Genomic DNA, 16,460 nt, shown 5'->3' with positions numbered 1-16,460 from the left:
TGTCTCCTGTAGGTATCGCCACCCAAACATGGGCCCGCCCGTCTACCCACCCATACCCATAGTCCAGACTGAGGTGCGGGAGTTACGTCCGGCGCTACCCCCGGATGAGGTCGTCGGCATTCTGCAACGGCCAGAGTACGGCGCGGCAGCCGCTGCCCCACAGCCCCATCCCGCCGCACGATGAAGCGACAGGTGCGGCCCTTGCCCACAACCCTGCGCTGCATTTATATCCATACTGCACATCATATAGGTGACAAATCCACGCGGTTTACCCCTAGGAGCTGTGATAACTCAAATCGTGATCAAAACTGTCGCTTCTCTAGTTGTATTATTTAGCTAGTAACCTTTGTCTAGGAGCCTATACATAAGCAAGCTTGTCAGCGCAAGCGGGAGCAGCAGCGGCCTTTGGAGGAGCGCGCAGCAGCAGCCCGGCGAGGCGGAAGTAGCGTGCACTGGTGAGCAGGCTCGCAGGGACTTGCAGGGACTGTGACTTGCAGATCTGTTTTATGGGCGATAACACGCATAGGACTGCTTCCTTGTTTCCCGCTCGGCGCAACACCTTGTGCAACCCCTTGCTCTCGCGCTAGGTCGCCATGGGGCTCAAAGACGACTACGACTCAACGGGAAAGACAAAAGGGCAAGCAGAGAAGGCACGATGGACCGTGCTGGCTTCTTTCTTTGCTCTGGGTCTGTGCCTAGGCGTCGTCGTCGCGGAGCGAGTCTATGTGCAGAAGCGGGCGCTCATACCCAAGCCCCGCCAGCTAGTCAGCACCGTTAGCAACGCTCTCCACAGCGTCGGGCACCACGCGCCGGCGGCCCCGCGCAACGAGCTGGAGGCCTACCTTATGCAAATTGCTCCCAACAAGGAGCTCCTTCTTGCGGTGGCCAATAAAAACACCATGTGGGACGGCATGCTTGATACCTTCACTCAGGGTATTAAGCGCGCTAAGGTGGCGAACCACATGATCCTTGCGCTGGACCAGCAGACAGCGGATTGGTGCAAGCAGAACGATATCAACGCCTTCTTCATGAACCTCACCATCGCCGCAACCCAGCAGGGCACGGGCGATAACCACGCCGTGTCCGCGATGAAGTTTGGCATATTGAAGAACTTTGTGGAGCTGGGCTGGTCGGTGCTGCTGTCCGACGTGGACATTGCCATCTTCCAAAACCCCTTCGAGAACCTCTACCGCGACTCGGATGTGGAGGGCATGACAGACGGGTTTGATGAGCGCACGGCGTACGGCTCCATCGAGGGCTTCGACGACCCCTCCATGGGCTGGGGCCGCTACGCGCAGTACTACAAGCACTTCAACATGAACTCCGGCCTCTTCTACCTGAGGGCCAACAACCGCACCTTGGATCTGCTCACCCGCCTGGCCTACCGCCTCAGCCATGAGAAGTACTGGGACCAGACCGCCTACAACGAGGAGATTTTCTTCCTGTCGCACGGCTCGTACAAGAGCCCGCAGGTCAGCGTGCGCGTGATGGAGATCGACAAGTTCATGAACTCGAAGCGCCTGTTTAAGGACATCCGGCACCGCCCCAAGGGCCAGCAGCCGCCGCTGCCGGTCATGGTGCACGTCAACTACCACCCCGACAAGCATGAGCGCATGAAGGCGGTCATCAAGTGGTACATTGGCGGGGATGAGCACGCGCTGGACGCGTTCCCGGGTGGCAGCGAGAAGGGCACACGGTAATGCGCATAGGCGCTCTAGCAAAACTAGGAGGAGGTGGCGGCGCTGGCGGAATGAGGTAGCGCCGTCGGAGCGTGGCGCCATGCAGGTTGTAGGTACTGGTACTCGGACAGGCGCTGGAGAGGGTAGAAGGGCCGGAAGCAGCTTGCGGGGGTTTGGAAAGTTGGTCCTGATCATGGCATCGCTGTGACCTCAACTTTGCGAGCTGAAATGCGGATAGGAGTCGACGAGATAGGGGATAGCTACTGCACGTGCTGGCGTGGCCAAATCAATGCATTTTGGTGTCCGTGCACCAGTGAAAGAAGCATTACCTGCAGATCAGACCCAACGTACATGGTGACAGAGATGGTGAGCGGGCATGTACTCGTGATATGATATCTGCTAAAGACTTGACTGCAGCTGCATATGTGTTTGGTAGGTGCTGAGTGCTAGGAGTGCGGCCTGACGGGGTGGAGGGCATCGAATGGGCTACGGCATCAATTGTGCCTTGTAGCGCATGCCTGCTGTGTCCCGATGGGGCTAAGGCGTGGTGCCTGTACCCAAGCCCGTATCCGCAGACGCAAATGTGGCTGGCGTTACGCGTTCGTGCCGGAACGTTGACTCTGGCTGCAGACTCCGACACGAGCTGGCGAGGACGACAATCCTTACCCGATGGTTGCTGCTTCTATGTTACAGGATGAATGCAGTTTTGCGACATTGAATTACGGTCGCACGGTGTCGTAGAGCAGGTATAGCACCGGCACGGGCGCCGCCAGCCGGAGCAGCGCATATGAGGGCATGCCATCTATCCACAAACATCCACCTCATCAGCAGCTTAGCATAGCAAACAATCAACGTTATCGTACATTCCAGATGTCAAGCAGCCCAACCGGGTGCACCGTCGCGCCAGCCCAGGCGTGTAGCGCACGGCAGCCTGCAGCCCCACGCTAGCCGGGCAGCACAGCCTTGCACAGCGGGCAGCAGGCCTTGATGGCCAGCCACTCGTCCAGGCAGGCGGCGTGGTGGTAGTGCACGCACTGGATGCTCTTGAGCACGTCCCCCGCCTCAAAGGCGCCCAGGCAGATGCAGCACGTCTGCCCCACCAGCATGGAGCTGGCCTCGCATGTCAGCGTGGGTATGGAGGCGATGGCCGCGGGCGCGGCTCCTACGCGCATCAGACAAAATGGGGCTGGGAAAAATTGGGGCGTGCGGGGTGCTCGATTTACTCACCGCTGCAGCAACATGGAAGCCTGCAACCCAAAGCCCCTGCGCTTCGTGTCCATCGGTGTCTCCGACTCCTCGCACCCTGCCCCGCACCCACCCTTTATTGTGTCGTGGTCCGGCGCCGCGCCACCTCTCCGCGGGAAGGCGCGCAGCACGCCCAGCAGCTGCCTGCATGGGGCAGTGTGGCGGGCAGGGAAAGCAGGGTTGACATGGTGTGTCCGCAGCCCATACCCCCAAGCCACTGCGCCCGCCTACCCGTCAGCCTTCAGCGGACCGTGCACCTTTATCCTATCCTTGCCCCTTGCCTTCCCAACCCTATCGCAACGTGTGGGCCCCATCCCCGGCTACTCGCAGCTCCACCCCCATCCCTGCCCTGCTTCTCGCCCCGATTTCCGCCCACCTCGCCATGCGCGAGACCTCGTCCGCGCGGCTGTCTGTGGCGGACACGGCCGCCGACACCGCCGCCACCTGGTCGGGCCCGCTGAGCAGCATGGCGCGGCTGGCCACCTTCATGTCGCGCAGGGACTGGCCCAGCAGCCCCACCGCCTGCTCCACAGCCGACACCTGCAGGGGAAAGCAAGCGAGGGAGAGTGAGAAAGGGCACGGGAGGTGAGGGCGGGGCGCGGCCAGATGGAGACAAGGATGACCTTGCGGACAGGAGTCAGAACGGAGGGACAAGCGGGCGGGGGTGCGGGCGGGGGTGGTGGTGGTTTTAGTCCCAAGCTAACAGAACGCAGAACCAGGGGTTGGCGGGCGAAGGGAAGCCTGGTGGCATTGGTATCCCGTCCACCCGCGAAGGTGCACAACATCTCTCATGCCGCGCCCAGTCGCCTGCCCACCTGCAGCGGCGTGCCCTCAATGGCCGCCATTTCCGCCGTGAGCAGCTCCTGTAGTGCTGTCAGCTGCTGCTGCCGGAGCCTGCACAGGGGGCACGGTATCAACAACAGCGCGACATAGAATGCAGAGTTGGTGTGCACGAGAGCAAAAGCAAGGTGCGCCGGGTGAACAGCCAGATCCTCCCAGCACACGTCATTGCCCCATGTTGGAAAGTCGCCGGTATGGTCGACTGTCACTCACACTAGTTACACGGGTTACACCGAACGTTAGGCAATGCAGGAAGTAGCGTGTCTAGGAAAGTGAGGATGAACGGGCAATGCAACAGGTGCTGCGGGCTTAAGAAGCCGGGGAAGTTGCATGCGGACGTTGCGCGATCTAGGCGGGACATAAGCCGGCGTTGGCACGCCGGACTTACACCAGTCTTATTCTACCTTACTGGGTCAATGTAACAGTATAAGGAAGTCTACGCGAGCCTGCTACTCAGTATACCGGATGCGATAGGAAACTTGCCCAACACCGCGTATTTCCAACACCCCATGAATCAACCTCCTCTCTGTCCCCGGCACTTCCCCCGCGCACGCACTTGAGTTGCTGCATCCTCAGGACCAGCAGCTGCTGCAGCGTCTCCGACTGCTTCCGCTGCAGCGACGCCAGCTGCGTCGCCACCGCCAGCACCGGGCCCGCCAGGTGCGTCAGGCGCGAGGACAGGTCGCCGCCGCCCTCGCCCTCACCGCCGCTCACTCCCGGATCAGAGCCGCCTCCGCCTCCGCCGTCGCCTCTTCCGCGGTACCCGCCGCCGCCGTCTCCATCTAGTGCTAACCCGCCAGCGGTGTCGCCGCCACGGCCTCCCCTGCTGTGGTAGCTGCCGAGGTCTTCGGCGGCTGCCCCACCGCCAGCCTCAAGCGCGTCTAGCTCCATGCCAGAGTGGTACCGTGGGATGGCACTGCGCGCCGTTAACCCGTACGTATCGGGGGCAGCAGCCGCCGCGCTAGCCCCGGGAGCTCCGGTGCCTGAGAGCCGCTGGTAGCTGCTGCGCCAGGAGCCACTGGGCGCCGCTGGCCAGCCGGCTTCATCGTCACCCTGTCGCCCTGTCACGCTTGCCTCTCGCGTGACATCGCTTTGCTCTAGGGACGCTCGGTACCCACGCACGGGGTCACGGTCCGAGAGGGGCATGCCGGCGGGCGCTACTACTCCAGCCTCGGGTCCCGCAGCCGACAACTGCTCCCCCGCTGCTCCTTGGTCATTTGCTGCTGGCCTTTGTGATGTATCTGTTGTAGACGCCGTGGCAGATGTCTGTTGCTGGCTCAGGCACAGGCTGGATAGTTGCGTCGACAGCGCCCGCGCTCGGGCAATAGCCTCCTGCGCCCGTCTAAGGTTTTCACTAATTGAATCCATGGTTCTTGCGGCATATGAAGGACGCAGCCAGGCTCAAACGTGCTTGACGCGCATGAAGCTGTCAACGAAATCGACTAGCCCACATGCCTTGTAGTTTAGAGGAGTCATATCTTCATATACTGCTATCAATAATTATATACTTGTTTCAGCTTACGCTCTGGGGCTCTATTTCACCGGCTCTACTTCCGATCACAATGGCGCAAGCGTCTAAAGGATTGATTGGCGCGCTGCAAGCATCTTTAGGAGGCCTTTTATCAACCTCTGGCCGCTTGCATGGTGCGCGGTCTACAAAGGCGATGCCTTTCATCAAAGCGTTGCCCAGCGTCGCCAGGCAATGCACAAACTTACCGTGAGTTGCATATGTGCCTACAGGCGGTCTGGGACCTTCCGCGGGACCAGCGGCGCTCGTGTCCGGAGCTTGGGGCCTCAGCGCGTGTGCTGCATTCACTCGCTCGGTTGCCACCACCTCGGCGGGCGCCAGCGCGACCGCGCCAGCGGAACCGGGGCCAGCCAGCACGGCGAGCGACGCTGGATCTGGGGCAGCACAAGAAGCAGAGGCTATCAGTAGCGGGAGCAACAGCGGTGGCGGTGGCTTCAGCACGGGGTTCCGCAAGGTGGTGTCTGAGCGGCGAGCGGGGCAGCTGGGGGCGCTGGAGGGCATCGTGCACATCCAAAACACATTAAACAACATCATCCTCACGCTAACAGACAAGCAGGTAGGCTCGGCTGGTGCTGGCGCTGGCGTCTGGGTATCGGGGTGTCGAGCTACCAATTGCTGGGGGCACCTGGTGTTGCAGAGCCTGCGCTGCGCAGGCCGCCTGCGGTTTATGGGCCCCCGCGGCAAACCGGATGTTCTGCATTAAGAACTGATCAAGCAGCACTGCAGCGGGGCCATAAGCACAGATGGGCACGGTCATACTGCGCAGCACGTCGCGGCGGTCTACTTAGGCGTTTGGTCCTTGCGCCGTGCACACAGCGGGCGCGCAACCTCACACGTGTGGTGCTTTAAAAGGCCGCCTGTCACGCACGCTGCTGCATTCGTCAAAGCCCTGGCCTCTACGACGTGACACTGCCTGCACCGGCGTGCCGGTGTGCCTGCAGGGCCTGATTAAGACGTACACATCTGCGGGCGTGGTGGGTTACAAGGGCAGCCGCAAGAGCCAGCCGGTGGCGGCGGAGAAGGCGGCGGAGGAGCTGGCGCGCCGGGCGCTCAAGCTAGGCTACTCGTCGGTGCAGGTGCGCCGGCGTCCTGGAAGAGGGGGATGCGGCGTGTGTTGGTAGTGGGGAGGGTGGGGCGATTGAGGCATGGAAGGCGTGTACGGCATATGGGGCGCGTTTGGGTGGGGCGCATTTCCTGGCTGCGGGCGCAGCGACGCTCTGGGCCGCGCTTCATCTTTGGAAGCGCTCCGTATCCTGGTGTTCACCTGCCTGCCGGCCTCTGGCTCGTCATATTGCTAGCACTAGCATGTGCTGCGGCACACTCTGCCCCGCCAGGCTGCAGGTGCTGTCCGCATCTCCGGGGCTCACTTGGACGTCTGCACCGCCCCCATGGCTGACGTATACATACACACATACGCACACATGCATACTTGCGCGCACATGCGGCTTCCGAATGCCCGCAGGTGCGGCTCAAGGGCGCGGGCTCCAACAAGCAGTACGCGGTGACGTCTCTGGCGGCGGCTGGTCTCACCATCACCAGTCTGGCGGACGTGACGCCAGTGCCCTACAACGGATGCCGCCTGCCCAAGAAGCGGCGCGTGTAGGCCTGCAGGACTCTGGTGCTGCAGCTCCGGGTGGGCCCCAAGCGCAGTGCGTTCTGGGGGCCTGCGTGACGAGTGAAGGCGATGCTAGCAGTGGCCGCCTGGGCGGGGGTTGCATGGTGGGTTTAGGCCAGAGGCGCGGCTGTATGACCAGTAGGGGCAGGAGGCGAGGCAGGAGGCAGAGCAGAAAAGTGCTGTGATGCGTGGATGGGGCGAAGCGATGAGTTGATGCGGCGAATCACATGCTCCGGTAATGGTCTGTAACGGACTAAGGAGGTACGGCAAGCGATTTACACGCGCACCACTATGGGCAGGCCAGTGGCCATGGCTGAAAGGCAGGCTGAAAGGCGCCACCAGTGGAATGGTCAGATCAGGTTGCCAATGCTGCAGCCCCATGACCTACAGCTGAGGCAGCCGAGGCAGGAGAGGCGGGTGGACCGGTGCTGTGGAAGTCCGGTCATGGGGCCCTCGCAGGCCTCCATGTATGTGTATCGTGCCGGGGATGAGTGTTGCCCATCCAGGTCCCCCAAGCCTATGTCCACCCGTAGTGGTGTAAGCGCCATCAACTGTCACTGGAAATAGTAGGAGAAGCAGTGCACTCAAATTGAGAAAGCGACTAGAATCCCATTGCCTGGGCCTCCCAAGGCATGATAGCTTGCGATTCAATGCATTACGACTAATAGGCCGCTAAAAATGTCACAGAAACCTCAGGAACTTGGGCAGCGAGGCCAGGTGCGGCAAATGGCGCCATGAACTTTACCAGGCTTGGACTGCGAAACAATGGCGGTGACCTAGCTCGTGTCATTTTATAATGTAGGTGCTAGATGTCTTGCCTCCGGGACCAATTCATCGGAACCGCAGACAGGTGGTCGCCAAATTTGCGCACGTAAGTTACCGGCACCACGACCGGCGCGATCTGGGGGCCGAATCGAGCTATCAAGGGCCCATTATGTGCAGGGGATGGCGGGGAAGTCGGGGTTCGCGGATTGTGCACTGCCGTGTCGAGGGTGGGGATGGGCGGGCCCTCAGTCGCAGACGGTGCGGTCTGGGGCCCAGCAGTCGCATGCGTGTGCATGGCTTTGCGGACCCAGCCTCCCCATACCAGATGAGGCTGCTGCTCCACCGGCTTGTGTCACACTCCGCGCTGCGCCGCGATGCACGTGCCTGTGCCGCTGCTCCCACTGCCCGCTGCTGTCCGCTGCAGCGCCTGCCGCCCTTCCGTGAGCCCGGCACCACCTTCACCGTGACGCCCGACAACCGGGTCGCGGTGCTGGCGGAGGCGGTGGCGGCCGCGGCGGCGGCGGCAGGTGGCGCCGGCGCCGTCAAGAAGCGGGAGGAGACCGTCAGCCGGCTGCGGCCCACCACGCAGCCGAACGCGGCGGCGGCCACCGAGTGAGGCACTGGGGGTGGGGGGTGGGGGTTGCAGGGATGTTTGGAAAAGCGGTACAGGATGCACTTGGGGTTGGGGGGGTTGTAGATACCAGCCCAAACTGAACCGAACCCAATGGAATAGAGCGTGGAGGAGAGCTTGGGGTTAGGGGGATGTTAGCCGTTCATATGGAGAACGGAGTGGTTAGATTACAAGTGTGGGGGGGCGTGGCTGTTGGGTTGGTGCCTGGGTGGTCGTGGCCATGGTGTGGTGGCGGGGAGGTGGTTGTGCGGGGGGGGGGCGGGGTTGTGCCAGCACGCCGGCGGCTGCGGCGCACCAGGCGAGGCGAGCTGCAGCCCTGTGCTTAGGTTGGCAGTAGCGGGGCGTGGACCGCGGATGCACAGGCGCGTGAGGGCTCCTGCAGGACTTGGCCCTGCATGCTCCAGCCTTCTGGGTTCAGGCCAGCACACACCCATCCGCCCTCCCTCCCCAGGCTCAAGACGCCGCTGCTGCTGGAGCAGCGGGAGGGAGGCGCCACGTCGGGACCGCCCGCGGCCGTGTACAAGGTGGGCGGCCCGTGCGGCGTGGTGTTGGGCGGTGGGGCGGGATGGGGTGGAGTGGGATGGGGTGGCGTGGCGTGGCGTGGCGTGGCGTGGCGTGGCGTGGCGTGGCGTGGCGTGGCGTGTGGTGGGGTATGATGTGGTGGGGTGGGGTGGGGTGGGGTGGGGTGGGGTGGGGTGGGGTGGGGTGGGGTGGGGTGGGGTGGGGTGGGGTGGGGTGGGGTGGGGTGGGATGGGGTGGGGTGGGGTCGGGTGGGGTGGGGTGGGGTGGGGTGGGGTGGGGTGGGGTGGGGTGGGGTGGGGTGGGGTGGGGTGTCGTGTTGTGTGGTGTTGTGTGTTGTGATGCCAACTGCGTGCGGCAGGCGCTGGTTCGTGCCCCGCCGTCTCGCCCCCATCCATCCCGGACGCGCTGTCACACCACCTACTGTGACGCCGCCATCGGCTGCCCCTCCCCTCCCCTCCCTTCGCGCCTGCGCTCTGCAGGGCGTGCCCGAGGCGGGCGCCGGCAGCAATGTGGGCGAGGGGCCGCCGCTGCACTACGTCCTGTTCCGCGCGGGCAACCGCGTCATAGCGCTGCCGGCCGACCAGTGGTTCAGCTTCAAGCCGCACGTGGACAGGTGGGTGGGCAGTTGGGCACTGGTCAAGCTGTGGGTGTTGGGATTTGGACAGGTGGGCGGTCACTGGTCAGGCGCGGGGATTGGGGAGTGGATAGGCGTGGGGGCTGGAGGCGTTGGGAGGCGGCGGCGGGGTAAGTTTGTTCCAATCCCAAAGGAGCCAGGTCCCAGAACCAGCCCACAGAGCGCGGAGGAGGTTTGGGGGATGCGGGCTGGCGCGGGCTGTGGGCTGCTGAACGTCGGGCCATGCATGCCGGGTTGCGCACGTGGGCGCGCACTACCGTAGTGCCGCATGTTGCGGGGTCCTGGGCGGTGGTGCGGTGGGGTTGCGGCCGCACCTGTGAGCTGCTGCCGCTGCATCGCCACAACCCACACGGCACTGTGTGTGACTGTCGTGACCCGCACACCTCCCATGGCACACCTCACACCCCAATGTTTACCCCACACCCCACAACAAACACCACCACCCCACCAGGCGAGGTATGGCTGACTCCACGGCGGCTCAGACGCGGCAGGCGGCGCCGGTGCCGGCGGTGGGGGGCCGCGGGCGCGGTGCCGCCAAGGACGCCGGGCCTGCCGACTTCTTCGCCTCCCGCCTCATCCCCAAGTCCCAGCGCCTGGAGAAGCAGCGGCAGGTGTGTGTGTGTGTGTGTGTGTGTGTGTGCGTGTGTGTCTGTGTGTGTATATGTGTGCATGTGTGGGTATGTGTACATGGCGCACAGCTGGGGCCGAGGGTTGCGCGCGGCGGGGGCGGGGGGTTGAAGATACCAGCCCAAACTAAACCGAACCAAATGCAAAAGAGCGAGGAGGAGAGGGAGGAGGGGGGGTGTTGGCGTTGCGCCTGAAGGGGAGGGTGATGGCAAACCCGCTGTAAGGAGGGCCGCGCGGGCTGCCACCACCAGCACAAGCCCTTGCTCCAGCAGCCCCCAGATGCGGCTGGGGGTGGCTGCCCCAGACCCCACACCCTGTGACTGCATCCACAGCGTGACCCAACACAGCACGCCCCCGGCCTCACTCACTCTGTCCCCCCTGCCCACGCGTTGGCATGAATGGCTAAGGGGGGTTTCACATGTGACAACCCGGTTTCGGTGAATCCACCTGGCTTCGGCGAAGCCAGGGGCGAATCCGATTCACATGCGGCTGCCTCGAATCCACCTTGGGTGGGCGCCAATCCAGCTCTGGAAGGGCCGAATTATGTCTCCGCATACAATCCCAGCGCTCCCATACTCTTATTTTACACGCATAGTGAGTTCCCGATGCGTGACTCGCCCGCAACCGCGACATGCCGAGTCCACCTCGCTCCATACACCGCCCCCGAACATTCTGTATGGCACATATAGTGCTTTGAAGCTTTTTTGTTGCATAGTTGCTGCGACCACGGTGTAATCCTCGTGCAGGAGCTAGGAAAGCCCAACATGTCGAAACATGCGAGGCGTGCGCGCTCATGGAGGATGCTCTAGCCCCGCTCCCACCTAAACTATAATAGTATGAAGATCATAACCATTTTGATGGAGGCTGTCGCAACTATAAGCGCACTCTGCTCCACGGCACACAGCAATGCTCGTCGCCGCGAGGGTTTCGGCGTCCAAGTGGGGTTGATATCACATGATTGGAGTAAGAAAATAGTATAGAAAATTTCAGACGTCTCGAAACTAAGTATGTGTGTTGGGCGAATCCGGGCTGCGGACCCGGATTCGCGAGCTGGCTTCGGACCTGGTTTCGGGGGTGGTTTCGACCTGGTTTCGACCTGGTTTCGACCCGAAGCTAGCTTCGCATGTCACATGTGAAACCCCCCTAACCCCTGCTCCCCATGAACTGCTACCCCCGCCCCGTTCTCCACGATCGGCTATCCCTCATCCGTCTCCGCCTGGCCCTTTCCTACCGGGAATGGCGGACCCACATCCCGCTGACACCCCTCTCTTGCTGTTGTCGTGGCGCCTCATGCGATGCTCAGGAGGAGGAGGCTCGCGAGCGGCAGGAGCAGGTGGCGGCGGGGCGGCTGCTGGTGGACGACGACCTGGCGGGTGGTGGCGGCGGCGGCGGCGGCGGCGGGCGGCTGAAGCGGTACGTGGACGAAGACGACATGGAGGTGAGGGGGCGGGAGAGAAGTTGTGGGAGGAGGTGTGGGAGGAGGTAGTTTGTTCCAAGCCCAGCTAAACTAAGATCCAGAACCAGAGTGGGAGGAGGTGTGAAGCGGGCAGCCGTGGCGGGCAGCCCCCACAGGCGCCACTCCATGCATTCCATAGTTGACTACAGGGGAAGGGGAAGGGGAAGGGACCGCCTCATACGGGGCACTGGGGGCGCGCGCTCACGCCCAACACGCTGACCCGCCCCTCGCACCCACCACGCCACGCCCCACCTCCAGGCCGAGCTGTTTGGCGGTGACGAGGACGACGATCTGGCCGGGGGGCAGGGCGGCAAGTTTGGCAAGGGAGGCAAGAAAGGTGCGCGAAGGGGGGAAGGGGATAGTTCATGCCGGTCGGAAGCCAAGACCCAGAACGAGCCCACGCGGGGAACGGGGGGCTGGGAGATGGCAGACAGCGCGAGGCCGGGCAGGGTCGGGCGCTTGTGCGAGATGCACGGGTAGTGATAGACAGTAGCACAACGGACATCACATGCACGACACACTGGCAGTGCGTGTGTGGCGTGCCTTGGCCGGGCGGCCCCATACATGCAAGCGTGGGTACTGGTTCAGGGTTTGTGGGGAGCAACCCGGCACTACCCATGCCGCTGACGCTTACGCACGCAACCCGACTTGCGCCGCACCGCCACCTGACTGCCTCGCACACACTGCCCCTGCTCGCGCACACAGGCGCGGGCGGCGGCTCCAAGGGGCGGCGGGGCGGCGGCGATGACGACCTGGATCTGGATCTGGACGAGGTGCCTGAGGACTTGTACGGCGGGGTGGACGACCAGCTGAGGCCGGAGAAACCCGAGGAGGTGAGGTGTGTGTGTGTGTCCATCATCCCACGAGGAAGGGGGTTGTGTCCAGCATCCCAGGAGAAAGGGCGGGAGTGTGTGTCCAGCATCCCATGAGAAAGCAATACGGGAAGGTCATGGGGGGCGGGAGGGGAGGGGAGGGGGAGAGGGGTAGTTCTTGCAGAACCCACGAAGGGGCAGGGGCAGAGAGGGAGGGGGGGCTGTTAGCCGGCTCTGAAAGGAGGAGGAGCGTGATTCAGAGCCCGAGACCTGGTGGGGGGCGGGAAGAGGGGGCAGCAGGGGCCCAGGGCATCGCCCGCCCACCCCTAGCCCTTCACCTCCACACCAAATGCTCTGCTCCTCCCCACCCTGATCCCACCGCCCCTCCCCACCCTCGTCCTCGCGCCGCCTGGTGTGCAACCCCCGCTTCACTCGCGCCTATCACGGACGGCCATCCCTTCTTCCCTCCTCCCCTCCAGGCTGAGGACTGGGAGCACGAGTTCAACCCAGACGACGACGACCAGGACCAGGGCGCGGACTCGGAGTACGAGGACGACCCCGGTGAGGGCTTGGGTGAGGGGAGGGGCAGCAGCTGCAGCAGCAGCAGCAGCAGCAGCAGCAGCAGGGGGAAGGGGTGTGCCGGAGCCCAGCAAGTACCGTAGGTCCCACGACCGTCGGAAGGCCGGCCTGGAGCAGGCTGGACGGGGCAGGCGGCCGCGGGCCCGCCTTGCCAACTTGTGGCGCGGCGTCATGCACTGCGACCGCCACCGCCGCCTGCCCTGACCCGCCCCACGCCACCCTGCCCTTCCCTGCTTCTCCCCCGCCTCCCACACCGGCGGTCACCTTCCCCCTCCCCCCTCCGCGCTCCCCCGCCGCCGCCGCCTGCTCGCTGCCGTGCCCGCGCCCCAGGCATGCGCAAGAAGCTGGGCATTGAGGGCGACGACGAGGACGAGGACGGCGAGGACGACACCAACAGGAAGCTGCAGAAGCTGGGAGACCCCGACGACGAGGAGGAGGAGGAGGAGGAGCGGGTGAGCGGAGGCGCATGCCAGGGCGGACACACATACACACACACTCACACACACACACACACACACAGCGTTTGCGCGTATCCTTCCTTGTGCTCTTCAACACACACATGCACACAAATACACACGCACGTATAGGGGGCCGTTTCCCACCGCCTGCCTGCCATGTTCGCCGTGTGGCGGCCGTACTCATGTGCTCCGGTGCGGACTGCCCTGTGCAGAAGAAGGCGGAGGCGGAGCGGCAGCAGCAACAGCTTCAGCTGCAGCAGCAGCAGGCGGCCGCCGCCGCCGCCGCCGAGGAGGAGGAGGGCGGCGAGGAGGAGGGCGAGGGCGAGGAAGACGACAGCGACCTGGACGACCTGGACGAGATGGTGCGCGCGCGCGTGTGTGTGTGTGTGTTTGTGTGCGTGTGTGTGTGTGTTTTTGTGTGTGTGTGTGCGTTTGTGTGTGTGTATGTGTGTGCTTGTTTGTGTGTGTGTTGAAAAAAACAACAAAACGAAGCCCGTTTGTGTGTGTGTGTGTGTGTGTCATCGGGGCGGGGGATACGGTCAAGGCAGTGTGGGTGAGCACTGGGCAGGCGGAGGAGGTTTGGGGGTGGTTCGGGCCGCTTGAACTTCACATCGAGGGCACAGGGAAGACGCCACCCCACGACGTACCGCCGCCCCCCACGTACCCCGCCACCAACCCCCGCTTGAACTCCAGCCGCCGCCGGCTTTCTCGCCGCCCTCAATCTTCGACGTGCCGGTCCGCAGGATGAGGACGTGTTGCCAGCGCCGCGCGCCCAGCCCGTCAAGCAGCCGCCCGCGCCCGTACCCGTGCCCAAGCCGGCTCCGGCTCCGCCGCCCGCGCCCGCGCCTGCAGCTGCAGCTGCGCCAGCGGCATCCACGCCCGCTGCGGCGCCGGCCGCTGCTGCTGCTGCTGCCGCGAGTGCGGGCGGCAAGCGCAAGGCGGACGATGCACGGCCTGTGCAGGACGTGAGTCGTGCAGACTGGCATTCGGGTGGCACGGTCTGGCACCTGCGCTGGGCTGAGGGCCGAAGGGGTGCGCGGCCCAGACCGGTCCAAGCCACACACTGCAGTGGAGTGTCCGGGGGCCAGGCTGCTTTACAGTTTTGCTGTGGATGGTGCGGTACGGATGTGTCCGGTCGGCCCTTCATTCCTGTGTGCGTGCAGCTAGCTCTGTGTCTGACGATCGACGCGATGCAATCGGCCGCCGCAGGGAGCAAAACGCGCACGCACGGCCACGCCACCGCCCGCTGCTGTCGTGGCTGCTGCGGCCGTGGCAGCGAAACCAGGTGCGTGTTAAGGGCGGGGCCGAACCCACATTGGGAATGCCTGTGTCCCTGTCGAACGACACCGTGGAGCCGTGGACACGACGTTATTGCAGCGCTCGTCTCATTTTGAGCCTGGCCTTTTCCTTGTGCCTTGTGTACCGCAATGCTTATGCGTGTTGCCATACGTGCTACCGTAATACCGTGTGTCCCCGCTCGCCACAGCTGCCTCGCCCGCCGCAGCGCCGGCTGCTGCCGCTGCTGGCGGCGGCGGCGGCACGGGGCCGGTGACGGCGGAGGACGTGATTGAGCTGCTGCGCAAGCAGCCCACAGGCTCCATGCCGTTCCAGGTGGGTCACACGTGGCACGTGTGTTTGAACAATTGTTGGACAGCGCTTAGCGCAGCAACACGGTACGGTAGAGGAAGCCTTGTTGTCTATAGGGCTATGAAAAATGAGCCCTATGAAAATGAGGGCTGGGGCCGACGGCTGCCGGTAAATGGCAGGCCTCTCGCCTGCCACGGAGCCTACCTGCCCTTCGTCCCCGCTCGCCCCCGAAGCGTGCCCTCTGGCGTACGTGTGCGCACACGCGCATATGCACACGTGTCGCTCACCTGCACCACACATACGCCTCCTTCCTTGTGCTCTCAAACAAGAGTCACACATCATGCATGCACACGCACACACGCGTACATACACACGCGCGCAGGACTTCACCCGCCACTTCATGAAGCGAACCACCACACCAGAGCTGCGCGCGCACCTCAAGACGCTAACTGTGTCGCTCTGCAAGAGCAGCAAGACCGCTGCGGGCGTGTTGATGGTGGAGCTCAAGCCCGATAAGAAGTAAGAAACACAGCAGGCTTCAGTGCTGGTGTCGGTGTTGTTCGAGGTGTGTCATGGTTACACTGAGTTGCAGTTACAGTAAGGGTGGTGGTGGTAACAATAAGGTGAAGGGGCCGTGGCGTGTGTACGGTAAGAGGTGGGTGAGCGGAGCTGGTCCTGGGAAGGTTCGCATAGGTGGAGGAGACTGCATATGGGGCCCGTGCGCAGCCTTCTCGCCCCCTGCTTTGCGACTGGTGTGACTCGCTGCCCGTTCAATAGCAATAGCCAGCGACTTGCTCCAGGACCAAGTTTGAGTGGTAGCGAGAGCTACCGGTTTGGACTCTTGAGGTGAGCACCAACCGTGGTGCCTGTTGGGGTGTGGTTAACCCGACTCGCGCTGCTGGCGGAGCATAGACCCGGCAGCCCCCTCGGTCCCCTCGGACGGGCTGATTGATACTAGCGATCGTACCGTATGACTGAGGTATAGGCGGTTGGAGCAAGCGGGAGGCGATGGGGGAGACAGTGGGCGCAATTTCGACTTTGCGGGGGTTTGACACCTGGTGCACGCGGGGGCCGTGTCGTCGGTCAGTCAAACTCGTGCCCGAACAGCCGTGCAGCGTGTATGCGTGTGCGTATTATTGTAAACAGCATGCTAAAAGCCCTTGAGCCGAACAAGTTTTGGGGAATGAATTGATGACTAACGAAACAGGAAGTCTTGTGGGCATCGGCGTCGATCGGGCTGCAAAGCGCAGTCTTCATGCATGTGCCTATGCAAGCAACTTATCATAACACACGTACGTAACGCTGAACTCTTGCTTGGTAACGGAGCTCTTGAGTTCCCCTACTTCACTGCTTCGCACTTACGGTCGCGTACTACGCCGTGCGCACCGCTTGGAGCTTCATATGATTACTTGTATAACTTACAGCATTTTCTTTTGCGTCACTTACTTGGTGTGCGCGTAAGCCGCTCAGTACACAAAACGA

General features: G+C 63.2%; 4 protein-coding genes across 4 annotated transcripts; 3 read left to right on the top strand and 1 right to left on the bottom strand.

The window, feature by feature from the left end:
* Positions 1–212: 212 nt before the first annotated feature.
* CHLRE_06g288500v5 (uncharacterized protein) lies at positions 213–2,379 on the top strand. Its single transcript, XM_001695456.2, has 2 exons — positions 213–455; positions 588–2,379. The coding sequence occupies exon 2, from the start codon at positions 594–596 to the stop codon at positions 1,698–1,700; it is 1,107 nt and encodes a 368-aa protein (XP_001695508.1). The 5' UTR covers positions 213–455; positions 588–593; the 3' UTR covers positions 1,701–2,379.
* A 1-nt stretch (position 2,380) lies between these two features.
* On the bottom strand, positions 2,381–5,152 carry CHLRE_06g288450v5 (uncharacterized protein). Its single transcript, XM_043063381.1, has 5 exons — positions 4,321–5,152; positions 3,740–3,818; positions 3,301–3,464; positions 2,998–3,068; positions 2,381–2,841 (listed from the first exon to the last, which is right to left on the bottom strand). Exons 1-5 carry the CDS (start codon positions 4,908–4,910, stop codon positions 2,624–2,626), a joined length of 1,122 nt encoding a protein of 373 aa, XP_042924087.1. The 5' UTR covers positions 4,911–5,152; the 3' UTR covers positions 2,381–2,623.
* A 110-nt stretch (positions 5,153–5,262) lies between these two features.
* On the top strand, positions 5,263–7,428 carry CHLRE_06g288400v5 (uncharacterized protein). Its single transcript, XM_001695455.2, has 4 exons — positions 5,263–5,408; positions 5,505–5,848; positions 6,234–6,368; positions 6,755–7,428. The coding sequence occupies exons 1-4, from the start codon at positions 5,327–5,329 to the stop codon at positions 6,893–6,895; spliced, it is 702 nt and encodes a 233-aa protein (XP_001695507.2). The 5' UTR covers positions 5,263–5,326; the 3' UTR covers positions 6,896–7,428.
* A 54-nt stretch (positions 7,429–7,482) lies between these two features.
* CHLRE_06g288350v5 (uncharacterized protein) lies at positions 7,483–16,408 on the top strand. The gene is made up of 16 exons (XM_043063380.1): positions 7,483–7,624; positions 7,710–7,778; positions 8,097–8,284; positions 8,755–8,827; positions 9,305–9,438; positions 9,911–10,070; positions 11,390–11,524; positions 11,801–11,879; positions 12,248–12,375; positions 12,834–12,915; positions 13,264–13,385; positions 13,604–13,753; positions 14,135–14,356; positions 14,601–14,676; positions 14,878–15,002; positions 15,361–16,408. Exons 1-16 carry the CDS (start codon positions 7,586–7,588, stop codon positions 15,499–15,501), a joined length of 1,923 nt encoding a protein of 640 aa, XP_042924086.1. The 5' UTR covers positions 7,483–7,585; the 3' UTR covers positions 15,502–16,408.
* Positions 16,409–16,460: the final 52 nt, after the last annotated feature.

Source organism: Chlamydomonas reinhardtii, chromosome 6, assembly GCF_000002595.2.
Source record: "Chlamydomonas reinhardtii strain CC-503 cw92 mt+ chromosome 6, whole genome shotgun sequence".
In the NCBI taxonomy this organism is placed as follows: Eukaryota; Viridiplantae; Chlorophyta; class Chlorophyceae; order Chlamydomonadales; family Chlamydomonadaceae; genus Chlamydomonas; species Chlamydomonas reinhardtii.
Note: the sequence above shows the minus strand (reverse complement) of the source record. Positions and strands in the feature narration are given on the sequence as shown.